Raw genomic sequence first — 18120 nt, forward strand, 5'->3', positions numbered from 1 at the left:
ATAATTTAATTTATTATTCAAATAATAATCTCCTCATAAATTATTAAAGCCAATATTTACATACATATATACTAATTTAATCATGAAACATGATAAAATCAAACAAGAACAAATATCGCAACCGTTGCAACCTGTTTAAAGCTGAACGTTTCTTGTAGAGCTCAGTAGAATCTAGTTTGAACAAATTGCATCCGAACACAATTAACCTACGAGTATTTGCGCTGTTTTATTTCGCATAACGCATGAGGAAAGTTAACTTCATTTCGGTATGAACAAATTGAGTCAATCCAAAGATTTGTTGATCTAGCGCCTATCATCAGTATTCTAAAATGTTATTTCTAATGATCCATGTTGAACGAAAAAGTATTGTTTTGAAATATGCAAACGCATTCACATTCGAAGATTTATGTGAAACTATTTGTTCACTAAGCGGGTGTATGACGGCAGATTTGTGTATTTTAGATAAATAAGTTAGCCAACGTAATAGGCATCAAAGCTAGTTTTAATTTATGTTTGCATCACGCCACGGATTTTATCTCTGGCCAGCCACTCAAAATATTCCAACGTGGCTTAGACAACGTGGCGGGCTCAGCATCATATCATATCATATCATTCACTTAGACAGACAGTATCCGTGCTGACAACATGCACTTGTCGACACATGGAGGTAGGTACCGTTGTACGTTTGCCTTACACACATTGGCGGAACGGGTGCCGTCTCCGGAGGCTTAGACCTTTTAGAAGTAAGTTCGTGCCATACGCTTACTGGTCAGGGCCCCCACCTGGAATTACAAGCTAGAAACGCCACTGTACAGGCAAGCAATTGACGGTAATGGTATATGTATGTAATCTTTCCCGCTCTGGTTCCTATGGTAATTGCGGTCAAGAGAGGCAAACTAGCAGAATCCTACTTTAATCTCTTAGAAGAAGAGGCAGATGCTGCTCACAGAACAGGCACATCCGTTCGGTGCTGATAAAAGAAAAAAAAGAAGCTCAAAGCAAATTCAGAGCACGAGAAGCATTCAGACGCGGTCGCAAAAGATCGTGTTGTGGAAACAGCTGTGTATTAATTAGGAATATTAGATAATTCCATTCCTGGGTATCATTTCTTTAGATTTCTGGGCGAAAATCTACAAAATTTAAATAAAAAACAAGGGGTAAATTAGTGGTTAGCATTCACGCCTCTCACGCCGAGGACCCGGGTTCAAATCCCAACCCCGCAGATGTCACGAATGACATAAGCTTGTTAAAGTGACTATAATCGAAACAAAAAAAAAACATTTTTTTTCAACACAAGCTTCCCGAATTTTTTGATAATACAGCTTCGAAATCTTTGATAATACAGCTCAGTTCCGTTTATTGCCAACTACGGGTTAATGTCTATGTGAGGCTCGTTGTGTGTGGCCAGTGGAACAGACCACTGAATAATCTAGTGGATTAGGATTAGGACTGATCACATCCGTTTTGTCCTGAACGGGAAATTCATGCAGTGAATTGTAAGCGAAATTCACGGTATGGCATGGAGTTCCGCTTTGTTGAAATACCACATTCGGCTCCGGTGCGTGGTGCTCCATAACCAACGGGACGCAATACTCTGAAAATGTCTACTTACACCTTCGTAATTCACTTTACCTTCTGAGGGTGATCAGTGGGTACATCCGAATATGTCATCCCATGTCCAACACATTTTTGCATCAAGTCACCAAACTTTTTTGCTTGGGAGGGAGCTTACGCAACAATTGGTTCGGAAATTCGCCAAAGTAAACATACTTTGGGGAATGGGGAGGGTTACTTGGAAGGAATATCAAACATAGCTTTGACGATGACGATGGACGGCCTTACCTGGAAATGCTTCATGTACATACTGGAACAGCTAAGTTAGGATGTGCGTACTTGAGCGCCTGTATCACAGGTGAGGGGCAGCTCAGACAGCGTCTGTCTCGGGGCGAGCGGCTGATTATGAAATGCAGTATCCTGCAAGCTATACCTAAGATAGCAGACCCATCAGTGGGATGTAGGTAACGCGATTCCGGTAAGGTATACCGGGTATACCGAAACTCTCACCTACCACGAACAACGGAGAAGGTAATACAGAAGGAAGGTAATTGGAAACTTGGTACCAGGAATGTTCGAACTCTCCATGAACCGGCACGAGCTGGTTTGCTTGCTCGAAAGCTGCATCCAATCAGAGTGGAGATTACTGCTACACAAGAAGTTCGATGGCCGAATACCGGAAAAATGGAGTTTCGTGCAGTAGACCCTACTGCAGGCATTTCTTTTAAGCACCACATCTACTACAGTGGCGGTAGTAAAACAGAATATGGGGTCTGTTTCGTAGTGTTGGGAAAGCAAAAGCAAGAGACCCGGAGGCCCGTAGATGGCCCCTACGTGTGTTGAGAATTAAGGGCAAATTTTTCAAATATACCCTATTCAACGTCTACGCACCGACAAACGTTATACGACAGGCTTGAGAGGACCTGTGGAGAGTAAAAATCATCATCGAAGATGCAAATACGCCGATCGGGAGGGAGGAGTTCTTCCCTTCAGTCATTGGAAGACATAGCCTTCACCTGTCGACCAATCATAACGGTATGAGGTTCATGAATTTTGCCGCGGTCATCTGTAGCACCTACTTTCTACGTTTGAATGTTCGGAAACATCCCTGGGGGCATCCAAATGGAGACTTTAGCTCTCAAATTGATCATTTCTTGATTGACGGTCAACACTTTTCGAATGACATCGATGTACGGTGCGGTGTACGGTACCAAATATCGACTCTAACCACTATCTCGTAGTGAGCAAGATTCACGCAAGGCTGTCGAACACGACAAAAGCTCGCACTGAGAGTACGCTGCGTTTCAACATCCAGCGGTTGACGGCAGATGGCGTGACAGTGGAGTACGCCAGGAAGCTTGGTCAACGAATCGCAGAACAGCAGGTAGGGTACGGAAGGGTATTTTCAGCCCATTAAGCGGTAGCCTAAACAATATTCAGGAATTTCGTTGAAACTATATTCATTCGAGACAAGATTTTTATACCAGTAGATAGAATAATATTTACTGAATATCGACGTGTATTTTGGTCTTAATGAAACGCTACTGAATTTGAGTCATAGTCGCGAGAAATGATGAAGTCGCTGCGGCTAAATTGGGCCCATTTTCTATAGTGGTGTCTGTGTTTTTTAAATCCGACCGGCCGAAATAGCCTGCACAGGGATTAGATGCTTTGCAAACACAGATCAAAAGAGAGACCGATGGATAACGTGTCGGTATTGGTATAGATACCGGCTCATTGAAGATAACTAGTTTTGCAATGACAACAGCTTGCTGCTGGCGCTAGTGTATCATTGAATCGTACATATACAATAGCACCAAAAGCAAGTAGTTGTCACTCAAATACTAGCTATGTCAACACGATAAAAGATTTTCAGGCGCAACATCAACATCACATCTTGGTAGTAGTGTAAATAAAGCAAAATTAAATTAAAAGCAAAATACTGCAGATTGCTAGTGAATGAAAATTGATTTATATTTTCATATATCAGAGGGGAATTTTTGTGTTCTTCCGTGATGAAAAGAAGTAGAATTGTTCTGTGACATCATATTCACAGCTGTTTAGTTTCTAGAATAAGTAAACGTGATCATAATTGTGTGTTTTCCAAGCTGGTTATCAGAGCAGATAAGCGTAAGCGATTGCTGCTGGTTTTTTCAGCGTGATTACGTGCCAGTGGAAGAACAGTGGTTTTGATGTATATTGAATAAAATTTAGCAAATTACTTACATTTTTATGAAAATAGTTATAACACATCAAAGCTTATGAGTGCTACATTCGTTTCAGTATTATTATATAGCGCAAAGTTTTTATTTTGGAAAGCGCAGCAAAAAAGGTAATGTATGCCGAATTTAGTAGCGTGCTGGAAATACCCTTCCGTACCCTAGAAGGAGAAGATACAAATGGGCTGTGGAGGCTGTGGAGGACATTTATGGTGCTATCAAACCAGCTGCGAGAGAGGTGGTAGGCACGACACGTAGAAGACAACGTAACAGCTGGTTTGATGCCGAGTGCCAGAGAATGACAGGCGAAAAGAACCAGGCCAGAAGTCGCATGCTCACTGCGGAAGCGCGTCAAAACAGAGAGAGGTACAGAGAGACTAGAGCTGCGAAAAAAGAACCCATCGTCTAAAAAACCTGCTTACTGACAAAATGACGGTAGCAGCCAGGTGGAAGGAGCACTTCAAGACACTGTTGAATTGAGAGGGAAACGCAGAGATCAGCAGGGACAGGATAAGAATTATAAGCGATAACCAAGCTGTGATGCCACTAACACAGGAGGAGGTTAAGAAGGCAATCAGTGAGCTGAAAAACGATAAGGATGCTGGGAAGGACGGTATCCCGGCTGAACTTCTAAAAGTGGGAAGCGAGCGGCTGTACAAAGCAATTCACCGAATGATTGTCAGGATCTGGGAGGAACAACAAATGCCGGAGGAGTGGTTGTATTGTCTCATTTGCCTAATTTTTAAAAAGGGGGTCGCCTCGAGTGTAAAAACTATCGAGGAATTACACTGCTCGATTCCAATGTCTACAAGGTACTCTCCCGTATCCTGTTCTGCAGACTGAGACCGTTAGCGGAGTCCTTCGTCGGCGAGTACCAAGCTACCATTAACACCGCCAAAATGAAATACATGATTGCTGGCAGGGAACGTGGGAGACCAAGTGGTGTTGGTGCCGAAGTGAAGTTAGACGGGGAACGATATGAAGTAGTGGAGGAATTTGTACACCTTGGTACACTCGTGACATGTGACAACGATGTAACCCGCGAAGTGAAACGAGTTGCAGCCGCGAATCGGGCTTTCTACGGATTACGTAGCCAGCTGAAGTCCCGTAGTTTGGAAATTCGCACAGTACTGGCGCTCTACAGAACACTAATCCTCTCGGTGGCCTTTACGGACATGAATCATAGACGCTAAAGGAACCTGATCAACGAGTGCTAGGGGTTTTTGAGCGTAAAATTCTGCGATCCATACTTGGTGGCAAAAAGGAAAATGGAGTGTGGTGCAGACGCATGAATCACGAGCTGTACCATGTATACAAATATGCTGATAGAGTGAAGGTAATACAATGTGGCAGGTTGCGGTGAGCTGGTCACGTAACCAGAATGCCCGACGAAAGAGTAGCCAAAACGAACCAGGAAGAGGCCGCATACTCCGAGGCAAACCCCGCACCCGATGGGTGTGGGCTGTCGAAGACGATGCACGTTCAGCTGGTGTTCGTGGGAATTAAAGAACGGCTAGGACCAGGCTTCTGCTGGACCATGCCAGCTTTGTAAGGAAAGGTCCTAGGGATTTGAAACCTTCTGCAAAAACATATGTTTAGAGTCCTTCAATAATCGCCTAGAACCGTATATTGTTTTTAAATGCAACCAACTTAAGCTAAGTATAAAAGCTTATTTTTAAAGAATTTCCAAAGAAAATGCTCCATAGCTATTAAAAATGAGATAAAAATGCCATTTCTTTAGCAAAGTTGTTTGTTTTCTACTTTGCCGAAAAAGACATGTGTCTATCTACTAACACAAAAAGTGTACATCGGACGTGTATCGAGCCTATAGCGAACGTGAAACAAATAAAACGTATGCTTGCCGTACTCTCATTTGGGTGGTTGAGCACAAGCGGCACCTATACAAGTTTGTAGTACTCGACCTAAGCTTTAACGTGAAGCACTGATTTTATAAATCCACTAGCCCCATTTTACCCCATAGGCTCGTGAAGCTAAGGAAATTTAAATCTTATTTAAATAAGCAATAACTTAGCAAGTAAAGGTCTAAGAGATTTGTGGTCTTCTGCAAAAAGGTGTGTTTTGAGCACTTCAATATTAACCTTCTGTCTGTACAAAAAAATACTTACGTTGTCTGTACATTGGGGTCAATTTGACCCCAAAATTCAAACTGCTATATCTCAGCGAAAAATAGGCGGATTTCCGAATTTTTAGATGTTTCAGAAAGGTAATTCAATGGACTAAGTGATAAAATTATGAATGTCGACTTGGCAGAGGGTATCTTTTACAAGGAGGGGTTTTAGTAAAGAAAAGTCGGAAAAATCAGATTTTTTCAGATTTGTGACGTTTATATCACCAAACTCTGACCTTCTAGAACAATGCTTTCTTCTACAAAAATATGCGCCAACACGAGATCTTCAAAGTTACTTGTGACATTTTACAGGATTTGCTCGCTAGGTGGCGTTTGTCCGGAAAAATCGATATTTTTTGGTTGTAAATTTTTTTGGTTCTACTTGTGTAAATCGTTCTTGTTCACGCTAAAGTTGATTATTTAGACAAGATATGAAGTAAACATAGTCCGGTGGTAGATAACAACTTGGTGAACGGCACAGAATTCACCCACCAGGTGGTGTACGTGTACCATTTTATTAATATTGTTCGAGGTTAAACAAAATAGATGACATGCAAGTTTCTTGTCTTCGGTAAGATTGGCCAGGTCATTCTATAATAGACAATTTAGCACAGTATTTAATCACTAGGTGGCGCTAGTATGCTTTTTGTTTTGATTTATTCATTGTGTATGAACATATTGTTTCGACAAGAGGTCGTCGCCTTCGACATTATATCGCAAAATAAAACTAGTAACAATTATTCGCAATACTATATAGCTAAGTAATGTACCGATACAGGCAAAATTTATGTTAAAACGATCCGCAACAATTAAGTATAGTACCGGAAGAAAATGAATACACCACTAACGTCACCTGACGACTGAATTTTATACCAAAATTTTCAGAATAGAGTGGTCGCGACTATTTGAACAATTATGCCGTAGACAAAAAAATTTATATCTAGTCAGTATTCTAACCTGCTGTAAAAAAGAAAAACAAATGAAGCACCAATGCCACCTAACGGTCAAATTCTGAACCACACTATAGATTTTATTTGTCATAAGATCATGTTTACTGCAAATCTTGTGTATCTGTTCAAATTTTCCGAGAGCAAGAACGACTTACACGAGTAGAATTCATAAAGTTAAGACAAAAAAAGTTGATTTTCCTCGCATAAACGCCACCTAGCGAGCAAATTCAGTAAAATGCTACATGTAACTTTGAAGATCTCGTGTACGCGCATATTTTTGTAGAAGGAACCATCGCTCTAGGTGGTAAGTATTTCGTGATATAAACGACACAAATCTGAAAAAATCCGATTTTTCCGATTTTTCTTTACCTGAACCCCTCCTTGTAAAAGGTCCCCCCTGCTAAGTCAATATTCATAATTTTATCATTTAGTCCATTGAATTACCTTTCTGAAACATCTAAAAAATCAGAAATCCGTCAAGTTTTCGCTGAGATATAGCAATTTGAATTTTGGGGTCAAATTGACCCCAATGTACAGACAACGTAAGTTTTTTAATAAACTTATCGCAAAACGTAAGTTTTCGAAATTTTTTGATCAAATAACTACTATAATAAAAGATCTCCGGTAGACACACCTAGTCACGAAAGAAGTAGAATAATTCATTGAAAAACAAAAAAGTTATAGATTCTCAAAGTGGCCTGGGGTCAAATTGACCCCAGTGTACAGACAAAGGGTTAATTGCCTAGAACAATGTGTTCTTGTAAAATGCAACTAACAAAAGCCAAGTATGAAAAACTAATTTTTAAAGAAGTTTCAAAGAATATGCTCTATAGTTCGGCACTCGATAGAGATGGAAATTTTATTTCCTTAGCAAAGTCACTTGTTTTTACATTATTTACAACTTTGCCGAAGAAATTAAGTCTATATTTCCTAACACAAAAAAGTTTTTTTTATTTTAGTAAGCGATGACTAACTCTTGACACTTTTATATTAAGGGGTATGCTTTGTCGATTGTGAAATTCCCTATTTTATTTTTATCGGCTTATTCAATCTTATTAAATCAGAACAGATTTTGTACTTTTTCCATCGTTTCGATTATATTTTGTAGTCTTTATCAAGGATTTCTACGATACATTTTGTGTTAGATCTGTCAAATTTTGTTAAATTTTAATTTTATACGTACAATACTGTCTGTCCTTTGTCAATTGTCTTTGTTTAGTTAAAGTAACATGTTCTAAGTTATTTTTGTTGCACATCTGTTTTTCTGTCTGTTAAATTAAATTGTCACGATTTGGTTTTCTTTGCACTGACAACCGATAAAATAAAATAGTATATTAAGGGAAATATTCATACGAACAGAAGAGCTGAAGACCATAAATGATTAAATGAAAGCAAAAGACAGCAGGAAAAAAGTTTCACTTTTCACCCTTTTGGACCACTGTGTATCGCTTAGTCAATATTTTTAAACCTAATATTAAAATTTTTCAGATCAGCTAATTTTTCATTTTTTATATTAAGCATCAATTCTTTCCAAAGTCTTCCATCACATGAACTCCATTCTCTCGGATTTGGATAAAAATTTACCTTCTGTTGACATGGTTTATTTTTGTGAAAATTCGGCTAGATTTAAGTTAAAACTCGGTAACTCCGTTTTGTAAAAAGTGTATATAATTGGAGGCTCCATCATAATTGTAACAGTAGTGTGCACATCCATTATTAATGTTTCTACAGTAGCAGCTTAAGAGACGACAACGCGCAAAGATGCTCTAAATAGATAACTTATGGTAATTTCGACTTTGACTACCTTATGAAAAGAGCAAACCACTAGAATATAACCCAGCCTAAATTTTTTAGTGATTTTTCATAGAAATAATATGCTAATACCGAAGTCATCATAATATATTAGTCTCATGCCTTCAAGTTCATATTTTTCATTCCAATATGCGCCTTCAATTCGCATTCGAACATACCTGCCCTATCGGGATAGAATTTCCCGATAACATAGATTCAATCTCGGTTTGCTCTCATTCAGCAACGTTAAATACAGTTGCAGCTCTTTTGTTTTCCTTCTACATCGTTTCAAGTCGTCCTCTCTCCGCGCATAAACACGACATCCCGAATCAATAACAGTAGGTAAAAAGCATACGAGAGTGAAACCGTCCCCTTTGGTGTAATTGTAACACAGACGCCGACGACGGTACGGCGCTCGGCGGTGGATGTCCTGGACGGCGCGCGCTATCTTTTACGCATGTGCCACACCGCTGACTGTTGTTTGGTGCCAGTGGTGAAAATTTCAGGTTTTCATCAACTGTTGGGAATTCCTTAAGTGAAACGACACATCGGAAGCTGAATATCATCGAAAGCAGGTAAATTCACGACTGATTGATTACAAGTAGTGTCTATTACAACGATTACAGTTGGATAGTGAATGTTAGCAGGAAAGGAATACAGAAACAATCGTGAAAAGACCGAAAATAAACTAATTTAAAAGGAATACAATTCGGTATTTGTTTCATTCTCCTGCAACAGGATAATCGACGCAATGGGCTGCTTAGGCGATTGCTCCGAATTGGGGCCACCGCCCGATATGATACTATCGATGCCTCCGCCACCATTGTCATCGTTTTTGCTGCCGCGGAATGCACTGGCTCCTCGACCAGCGAACAACTCGTTGTCCTGCATTGCAGCGTTCATGTGCGAGCCTTCGCTGAAGGCAAATGAGCAATCCGGAATGGATTTCATCGAGCTGTCAGGAAATGGTGAATAATTAAAATCGATTTTTCCACATTCGCCAGTGATAATTGTTTGCCTTCTCTTCCCCGATTTCCTTCTATGTTGCTGCTGCCATGCCATGATTTCATAACTGCAGGAATGGATGATACATGGGTATTTGTACTCGTTTCATCCTGTGTTGGTGTGTTGCTGTTGGGTGCTCTCCTGGCAATGATACTAATTAAATGCAGAGAGTATGAGCTATTTGCTTTAGAGCAAAAAGGACAAATTACTTACACTTCCTGTGCTTACAGCGCTTATAATTACTCGTATCATGATAGTAATTTAAAGCACCCGCCTCTAGCCTCACTTAACGAGCCACATCTCGGCACAACAAAGTCCGGATTTATGCCAGGTACCATCCTATATCCGAACAACCAGCAAATTGTGTCGGATAATCGAACCCTTTGGGCAACGTTGACCCCTCATGGAACGACACAACATTTTATATCGGACTCGTACTGTAACCCGGATGATCACTACGAAGTAATTGACTATGGTCGAAAACATGAACAGTACATTCCGTCGACCCAAAACACGATCGTCAAAAATAAGAATTCGTTCGAGAATTCCGGTTTCGTAGATTACGACTACGAAGATCCTACACCACTGATGGAATCGTACAATAACTTTGATGATATGGACTCCGGCTACCAAGAGCCACAGGAAGTGATTGGATCGCTCAATCGGAACCGTTCGATCGTCTCATCGCCAACCAGAATTGAGAACCCGAATCTGGCTCCACTGAATCTCTATCCGACACATCGCAGCAATAGTACGCTAAGCAAGAAAAATGCCACACTCAGCAGACGCATCAGTGATATCAAGAACTAAAGAAGTGATTTGTGAAAAACAAAAAAAAAACTTGCAACAAATTCAATAACATGGCACTTAAGCTTTTCCTTTTAATAAGGTGATAATCAACTGAAAATTCCTACAAGTTAGTATCTTTAATCCAGCCAGATGAAAATCAGAGCAAAGGCTTCGATAAGAAAGCTGCTATTTTTCGCATGCAGGTTATTTTTGGTAAATTTTCGAACAATACTTATACGGAATAAATAGAATATGCTGCTTTAATTTTATTCACAATTTCAAACGGTATTGCAGCAGAGAATTAGAATTTGCTTACGCATATAAACACTATTCTTTGCACACAAAACGTATGGATGTCTATACAATAGGAAATAAATAAGATGAATACATTAATGGAACAGTTTTAAATTTGTATCGAGAACCAGAACATTTGTAGGGCCGAAGTAAGTCTCTAAGAGAAATGTGTAGCACTTAGAAAATCATTCAAACCGTAACTCATACCAATCAACGCAATAATCTAAATAATTGAAAGGTTAAGATTCCTACTAACGCAGACATTCACGAGTGAAACCGCTCATCGAAGCATTAAATTGTCATTTATTCGTACCTTGATATGAATAACATTGAAAAACAATAAACATGGTTTGGTGTGTATTTTTGAATTCCAGAAAATGCGGTTAAGGTCAGTTGCGATTTTTCCTCTGCAATTTATCACATTTTGCCCTAAATTTATTTGGAATGTTGGTAAAGGTTGAACACCAAAAATTTAATTTTGAGTGTATTTCGTGTAAAGTATATCCATAACATTTGTTTTTAATTGGTCCAATTCAAATCTTTCTCCCTTTGCTTCAATAACCAGTCGCAATCGTTGTTGAAAAGCGTGGCAGCTGGCACGCACAATATCATGAGGTATTTCAGCTCAAATCTTCTCCTTGAATGTTACTTGAAAGTATCCACAGTCAATCCTTTGGTGCTCGCTAGTTTGCCTAGCATGTAACCCCATGCATAGAAGTCGAGAGGATTCAAAGCAGCCGAAGGGGCAGGCCTCTTGTCTAGCAATCGGGGCCAGCTACCAAAGACAATCTTCGTGGCTGTCGCAGTGGCATTTTTGAATCCAGTGCCCTTCTGGTATACAAAAAAAAAATCAATGAACCAATAAGCATAAATTACTAATCTGAAAACGTTACCTGTTTCTCTTGTGCAGTGTATAATCTAGATAGGGTAAAGAACTAGTTTTAAGCAGTCTAAGCGGGTCACTGATTGTTTTACCTTATTACAAGCGATGGGTTGACTAAGTGGGGGATATCAGCATACCAATCTTCTTGCTATCTTTAGTTCTTCAAGCTGTTACCATTGGAAGACACTATTGTTAAGCTAAACTTATGATTTTTCGCTTTAAAAGTTGGAGCGGCGGAACTAATTTTGAACAGACCGAACCCATTTTCACCCGCAAGGTGCTTTTTTAAGCAATCCTGAAATCTGATTTTTTTTACGTCCCCTTATAAAATCCCTCGAACTTTTCCCCCTATTCAGTAAGTTCGCGTTCCTATCCGCGACCTACTAATCGGCATCTGATGCGTAATCGGCATAGCGTATCGGCATAGATGCGTAAAATGCCATCTGTCTAAATTGTTTATCGGGGCATACACTCACCGCACCGTTCGGCAAACGGTATTCGTCGTATCTTTTATTCTCTGGTGTTCTTAGGGGAAACTGCGAGTTTGACGTCTCACTCGCTGTTCATAAGGATGGTGGGAGAACAAAAGAGGTAAACATATAGCAGTACAAACGATCCGACTCAGAACAGTGTTGTCAAAGCAAATAACATTGAAACACATCGTTGCTTTATTAAATCACTGAGAAAATCTTCGAAAATTATTGAAAAAGCTGTCTTTTGTGTTAATTATGAACATACATTTCTCTTGAAAGTAATGAACCACGTTTTCACCATAGGAGGTTTCAGTTAATTTCAAACTTAAAATTCTTATTTCCAGAACCGAAACAGTGTCTTGGCAACACGATAGTTCATCAGTTGTGCTGCAGCTGCTGCTAGGGGTGAACAGGTTCCGTCAATTCAGAATTTGTTTTCAGTTTTATTAGAAAATAATAAAACTTTCGGCTAGTGACAAAGCCTTAGATAATAGAAAAAAGAGAGTGAATAATATGGTATGTGACAATTGAGTGCTTGACTTTTAGAGTGGTTGTAATCAGTGCTGAAAAATGTGATGGATTCGTTAGTAGCGAGGTGGCGATTGCCTTCAGCAGCTGAAAAATGTACGTTTTTGGGCAACAATTTTTAATTCATCATATTTCTTGTCGGAAACCCAATAAATTGTGTTTGTGTGAATCACATGTATGGTTAAGTGATTTGTGGAGATAATCCTATCGAAAGATTTTGAAAATATGCTAAAATTTGCTCATTCTAATATGAGAATATTGCTTCCCGATTCGTTCGAAACAAACTATTCGTACGAATGCAGGATACGGCCGTAAACAAGAATAAAGGTGATTAACTAGAAGGTGTTATGATGGCGCGATGTTGAACAGGAGACTATCATCGCCTTATCAAAGTCGGGCTTGCTAATGCGCGCGAAATCCTCACACAGCACCGAACACCATCAATCGTGGCCTTAATCAGTCTTGCCAGCTACCTGAGAAAGCCGTTTTCGTCCTTAATTTTCGATAGCTTTTCACGGTCGATAGTAACGTAGGCGGCCTTGCGTAGGGACTTGGTATTCGCGACACTTTTGGAGGATCTGTCGCAGCAGAAAGATTTGGTCCGATGTCGATCGCCCGTCTACAAAACCGACTTGGTAACTTCCCACGAATCTACTTGCTGGCGGCGATAGACGGCTAAAAATGATCTAAGAAAGCACTTTCTAGTCGGCGTTGAGAATGGTGATCGCTCGATAGTTCTCACGTTCCAAGTTGGCACCTTTCTTGCATATTGGGCATATTACTTCTTCCTTCCACTCTTCCGGCAGCTGTTCTGTTTCCCAGATCCTGACTATCAGCCGGTGCAGACAGGTAGCCAACCTATCCGGGCCCATCATGATAAGCTCCGCTGCGATGTCATATTATTGCCGATCTGTGAGCGATTTAGGGGTAACTTCTTCGTCCTTAGACTTGGAGTGATTAAGCCCTTACAGCTGCCAGTTATCGTTTTGCAGTAAAAACCTTTCTTGTATGAGTGACCCCTACGTCCGTGGACTTGGAGTGCTATCACTTACACAGCGATCGCTTGGCCGTAGGCAGCTAGAAATAATCGACTTCGACATCGGGAAAAACATTCCCCTGCGAGTCATTCCTCCGTCTATTCGCGAAGGACGAAGGTAAGGTGCTGCCACCTGGATAAGTTTAGTCTATGAATGAAGCAAGAATAGGAATTTGTTAAAGAGTGTAAGACACAGAGAGATTTTAGACCATTCTTAATTCACACTTACATATGGGTAGTTCCAGGTAGGTAAAAGAGATCGTGTAGCTTCGTAGTCGCGAATAGACTTGGAGAACTATCTTTGATACTGCTTGGCCAGAGATGAAATTAAGAATTTTTATTGGATTAAGAAAATTCGAGCAGACTGAGATAACCATAGCAAATTGACGAAGTTAATTTTATGAGACTAGCTGACCCGACAAACTTCGTATTGCCACAAATTAAACTGTGTTGTACATAAATCGTGAATCTCGGATGACCTTCGTTACAATCTAGAGTTTTGCAAGTTTCTGGGGAGTTCATGGGTGTTTTAATATACAAATTTTCCTCATAGTAAAGTAGAAAACAACTCCCCCCATTGCTTAGCCTGATAAAATAAAGCGGATAGCATTTAAATATTCACCATCATTACAAACCATTTAGCCGAACACCAATTCTCGGTTGCCCATAACGCGGAATATAGAGTTTCGCAGAATGCCATTTTGCAAAAAACCTTACGCGGGATGTACCATTTCACGGAAAATCTTTTCGTAGAAAGTACCATTTGGCAGGGGTGACCCAACTGAAGGAAAGTAATAGAGGTCAGTAGATCTAGGAAAATAAATAAACCTAGATAGAGATGATCTCTACGGGGGGCTGCTCCCCCGCAGTGGCCGGCGCTCCTGACGGCAACACTGGCGGCCTGTGTGCCTCTCGCCCTGGATCATCTAATGTTACTATTGATAGTTTCTGGTGGTCTTGTTGTTGACTAATGTTTTATGAAAGAGTATAAAATTTCTCGAGTCCGATTAGTTTTTGAGTTACGCAAAAAATTCTGTTTTATTTGTATGAGAGTCCTTACCCCGTACCACAGGGGTGAGGGGTCTCAAACCATCATTAAAAAAATTCCTGCCTCTAAAGCCCCCCACAAGCCAATTTTGATACCATTTGCTTGATTAGCTCTCGAGTTATGAGAAAATTTGTATCTCATTTGTATGGGAGCCCCCCCTCCTAAAAAGGTAAGGGGTCCTAATTCATCATAGGAAAAATTCATGCCTCCAAAAACACCCACATGACAAATATGGTACCATTTGATTGATTAGTTTTCGAATTATGAGAAAATTTGTATTTCATTTGTATAGGAGCTCCCCCTCCTAAAGTGGGGAGGGATCTCAATTCAACATAGAAAAAATTATTGTCTCCAAAAACACCCACATATAAAATTTTGTTCCATTTGCTTGATTAGTTCTCGAGTTATACAGAAATTTGTGTTTCATTTGTATGGGAGCCCCCCTCTTATTTGAGGGAGGGGTCTCATACCATCATAAGAGCCTTCCCTGGCCCCAAAAACCCCTATATGCAAATTTTCACGCCGATCGGTTCTGTAGTTTTTGATTCCATAAGGAATATTCGGGCAGACAGACAGAAATCCATTTTTATAGGTATAGATTTGTATGGGAACCCCCCTCTTAGTGGGAGGAGAGGTCTTTTGCCATCGAGAGAATCTTCGATTCTATAAGACAGACAGACAGACAGACAGAAATCCATTTTTATAGGTATAGATTTGTAAATAAGCAACTTGGCATACTTAGTTTTTCCGAAATAATGTGGACTAACTTTTGGAAAGGCCTTAATTTTTTACCCTTTTTTAATAAAATATATACCTCGAAAATTATAACATCTACAAAAAATGATCTATTGGCGACCTTTAGAAAATATTATGTATTTTTATGAAAAAATACTGAAAAAAATACAAAAAAATTTTAACACTAAAAAAAGCATTTTAAAAACTACAAATCGATTTGCCAAAAAAGGCCATCTTAGAAATCGATGAAATATTTGTTGAAAATAGATAATTTTGGGGCCTAAAAGTCTTCCATACATCGCATAATGGGCAGTTTTTCTAACAAAAACTTTTTCAAGCCCGTACTGAGAAAAAAAAGGGAACGCAGACAAACAGACATAACAATCACTGTTCTATTCTTCGCACGCTGTAACAGTCATTTCAAACTAAGTTTTGTTTAGGAATGTCTCCATATTTGCCAAAGTGGTGCTTTCAAACGAAAGAAAGGAAAGACCATTTGCAAAGTGCTTAATTCTCCGAGGGATTTGTGAATGTCGATTATAGACGGTGTTAGTGTGCACGCAAAATGTGCGTGACGATATTTTCAGTTGGATTTTCTTCAAAGAGTTATGTCTGTGGCAGGAAGTCTCGTATTTTCGTGATAAGTCAATTAACTGCTTAGAAATAGATCCTGTCTCGCGTGCTATTTCAAGTCTAATTTCAGCTTCCATGTAAGCGAAAACCCCATTTTTAACAAGACTGCCATCTTTGGCATCTATTTTTCCATATAAACGTCATGTGTCGCCATTAGCGGTGCTTCTTTTAGCGAAAGTAGTAAATTTTGCATGAGTGTTTGTAAGCTTTCCAAAATTTTGTATTGGCGTTTGTTAGACTATGTTGGCATGGTGGTATGAATATTAGCACTCACTCACACAGGTGCATCAAGGGACCACCTTGGCTGGCAGAGCGAGCTACCATCGGTATCTCCCAAATATTTACAGAGCTGGCAGTCTTCTTGTTACAGGGGTCTTTGATCTGAGTCTCATTTCAAGTAAGATTACAAGTCCAATGTGAAATAAATTTTTAAGTCATTCCAAGTTATTCCAAATTTAATTCCAGTTTTACGCCCTCAAGTCCAAGTTTAAGCCGTTTATTCAAATTGGCAAATGTTCAATTTGAAATAATGCTTCAGGCTTAAATTGGTCCAGTTAAAGTTCAATTTTAGGTCCAAGTGTCATGCAAATTTCAAGTCCAAGTGCTAATGAAATTTCATAATCAATTTAAAGTGCAATTTGAAGTTTAATTTTAAGTCTAATTTCAATCCAATTTGAAATCTACTTTGATTTCAATTTCGAGCAACATTCCATTTCAACTGCAATACTGGTCTAACAAGCCAGTCGTCGTATGTTCGAATCTCGGCGGTGCTGCTAGATAGAGTTAGTTTGTCGATAAACAAGTGTCAAGTCTTAGAAAAGACGATTAAGTCCAAGGCTTTGCTTTGCTTTGCTCTTTTTTTGGAAGTCTAATTTCATATTTAATATGATTCCAATTTTAAGTTTAATTTAGAACACAATTTCCAGTCTAATTTCAAATGCCTATTTCAATTTAAAGCCCAGCTTTTACTTTGATTTTAAGTTCATGTCCGATATAAATTTCAGATTCCAATTTCAAATTCAATTTCAGTTCTGGTGTAGTGGTCAGCATTCAAGGACCCGGGTTCAAATCCCGACCCCGCAGAAGTCACGAATGACCCAAGCAGCCAAGCTGTTAAAGTAACTATAATCTAACGACGGTGGAGCGACCAACGAGTTTCGTAGTGTTGGGCAAAATGCAGGATCACGTAATGGACGGGAAAGCGATCAATGAGAGGATGTGCCTGTTGAGGATAAAAGGCCGTTTCTTCAACTACACCATCATAAACGTGCGAAGGTAGACCCGACGATGTGAAGGAAATGTTCTATGCGCAGCTGGAGGCAACGTACGACAGCTGCTCACAACGGGACATCAAGATCGTCATCGGCAATTTGAACGCCCAGGTCGGCAGGGAAGCAATGTTTAGACCGATGATCGGGCCACACCCTGCACAACGCCACGAACGATAATGGCCAGCGATGCATGAACTTTGCAGCTTGGTGATCAGAAGCACTTTCTCACAAAGATATCATCAAAGTCACCTGGTTTTTCTGGTCATTTCCTACGGGTTTCCGGAGTCCCTCAAACATGTCCAGATATGACCTGACCTGACCCTTGACTTGATAACAGATTTGGCTTCCATTGATATATTTATTGAATTCTAGTGCGATTGAAGGTGTCGCACGTTAAGTTTTTGTTCATGGACATGCCACTTGTCTGGGTGCTCCTGGAAGTCCCCGGAACTTATCCAGATATAACCAACGTGGTGCTAGGTAGTTGATCTGACTTCAATTGATCTAGTTTTTAAAGTCTGGCGTAGGAAAAAGAGTGTAAAATTTGGTATGGGAGGGCCATTAAAGCAACGCTTATTAAGTTTGTATAACTGTTTCACAAAACATAACATTTTTGTTCTAAATTTTTTGCGTTTTTTATATTTTCGAATGAAAATTCGATAAAAAAAATTTAAAAGTTAGCAATTTGTGTTGGCCTGGCCATTTCAGGTTAATTCAGATTAAAACTTTTAGTTTGCTTAGTAACTTACTGTTTATTAACTTTTTAACCTTAAATCAACTCAT

General features: G+C 39.6%; 1 protein-coding gene across 1 annotated transcript; it reads left to right on the plus strand.

Moving 5' to 3' along the window:
- Positions 1-9387: 9387 nt before the first annotated feature.
- Positions 9388-10457, plus strand: LOC128743820 (uncharacterized). Its single transcript, XM_053840493.1, has 3 exons — positions 9388-9610; positions 9721-9817; positions 9878-10457. Exons 1-3 carry the CDS (start codon positions 9394-9396, stop codon positions 10455-10457), a joined length of 894 nt encoding a protein of 297 aa, XP_053696468.1. The 5' UTR covers positions 9388-9393.
- The last annotated feature ends 7663 nt before the right edge of the window (positions 10458-18120 follow it).

This window comes from Sabethes cyaneus, chromosome 3, assembly GCF_943734655.1.
Source record: "Sabethes cyaneus chromosome 3, idSabCyanKW18_F2, whole genome shotgun sequence".
Classification (NCBI taxonomy): Eukaryota; Metazoa; Arthropoda; class Insecta; order Diptera; family Culicidae; genus Sabethes; species Sabethes cyaneus.

What these genes read in the sequence shown, in the direction of transcription:
- LOC128743820 (XM_053840493.1), top strand. Translation starts at nt 9,394, where the DNA reads ATGGGCTGCTTAGGCGATTGCTCCGAATTGGGGCCACCGCCCGATATG. An exon ending in CATCGAGCTGTCAGGAAATG is followed by an intron (nt 9,611 to 9,720) that starts GTGAATAATTAA and finishes TCATAACTGCAG; the next exon opens with GAATGGATGATACATGGGTA. An exon ending in ATACTAATTAAATGCAGAGA is followed by an intron (nt 9,818 to 9,877) that starts GTATGAGCTATT and finishes CTGTGCTTACAG; the next exon opens with CGCTTATAATTACTCGTATC.